This window comes from Antrostomus carolinensis, unplaced genomic scaffold, assembly GCF_000700745.2.
Source record: "Antrostomus carolinensis isolate BGI_N321 unplaced genomic scaffold, ASM70074v2 scaffold43777, whole genome shotgun sequence".
Lineage (NCBI taxonomy): Eukaryota > Metazoa > Chordata > Aves > Caprimulgiformes > Caprimulgidae > Antrostomus > Antrostomus carolinensis.
Window position 1 is genome coordinate 8,032 of NW_010326151.1, and position 999 is coordinate 9,030.

The following is a 999-nucleotide window of genomic DNA, read 5'->3' on the forward strand; positions in this document are numbered from 1 at the left end:
TTGTGGCTGGCAGCAGGCAGTAGCTGTTTCCCAGCTAATGTTCCTGGCATGAGCCATAATCCCAGGATCAGCAGGGGGTACTTTACACCCAGCTGCTTGATATTCGCAGCTTTTGAGTCCAGCCTGGCACGGAGGTGGTGCTCGGCGTGCGAGATCACGCAGGGCTGCTCCATTCTGCCCCTGGGTAAATCAGAGTCATTTCACTGGGACCAGCCCATCCCTGTGCGTGCAGCAGGATGACAGCCCAGGCACAGGCACTGGGATGGGCTGCGGTTCCCAGGCTGCAGGAGACGAGCAGGTTGTGCTACAACCGAGCGGTGCAGCTCTGGGGGAACCTCCAGCTCAGCTGCAGCAGCCGAGCCACCCTTGGAGCCACATGTGTGGTTGCCTGGTGCTTTCCTGAGCCAGTAAAATGCAGCTGCCCGTGCTGAGCCATCAGTGTCCAAAGAAGAAGCTGCATAGCAGAGCTTCCAAATCCTTACCACTGTGCTGGTCCTGTTCCCTTTCACCAACTACAGATTGGCTTCACAACAGACCCCCGGATGGCCCGCTCCTCTCCGTACCCAACTGACGTCGCTCGCGTGGTGAACGCACCCATTTTCCACGTCAATGCGGACGACCCGGAGGCTGTTGTCTACGTGTGCAATGTGGCAGCAGAGTGGCGAAGCACCTTCCATAAGGATGTGGTGGTGGATTTGGTAAGAAATGTGGCATGAGGCTTTATCCTAAAGCTGTGGCTCTGCTGTGGATGCTCACTGATACCTGTTGGGGTGTATTTTTCTCAAAGCTGAGGTTTCTCTTCAGGGCTTGTCTGTCCCTTTTGACATGAGGGGAGGGAGGAGGTGGTGTAAAGCAAGCCAACGAGGCTGTCATAGCACTTGGAGAGGCAACATGGTCTCTGTGTGGAACCTGCCCTCGCCTCCTGCATTGGGGCGGACACACTTGGGTCCTCCCTGGGCTATTCTGGACCTTCCCTAGCGCAGAGACCCAGGTACCTCA

General features: G+C 56.9%; 1 protein-coding gene across 1 annotated transcript in view; it reads left to right on the forward strand.

The window, feature by feature from the left end:
* LOC104527687 (2-oxoglutarate dehydrogenase, mitochondrial) overlaps positions 1–999 on the forward strand; it is a gene marked incomplete at both ends in the record, with an annotated part of 10,026 nt that overhangs the window by 7,643 nt on the left and 1,384 nt on the right. Inside the window, one exon of the mRNA XM_010171475.1 lies at positions 519–707. Within this exon, the coding sequence (XP_010169777.1) occupies positions 519–707 (189 nt within the window). The remainder of the gene's footprint in view (positions 1–518; positions 708–999) is intronic.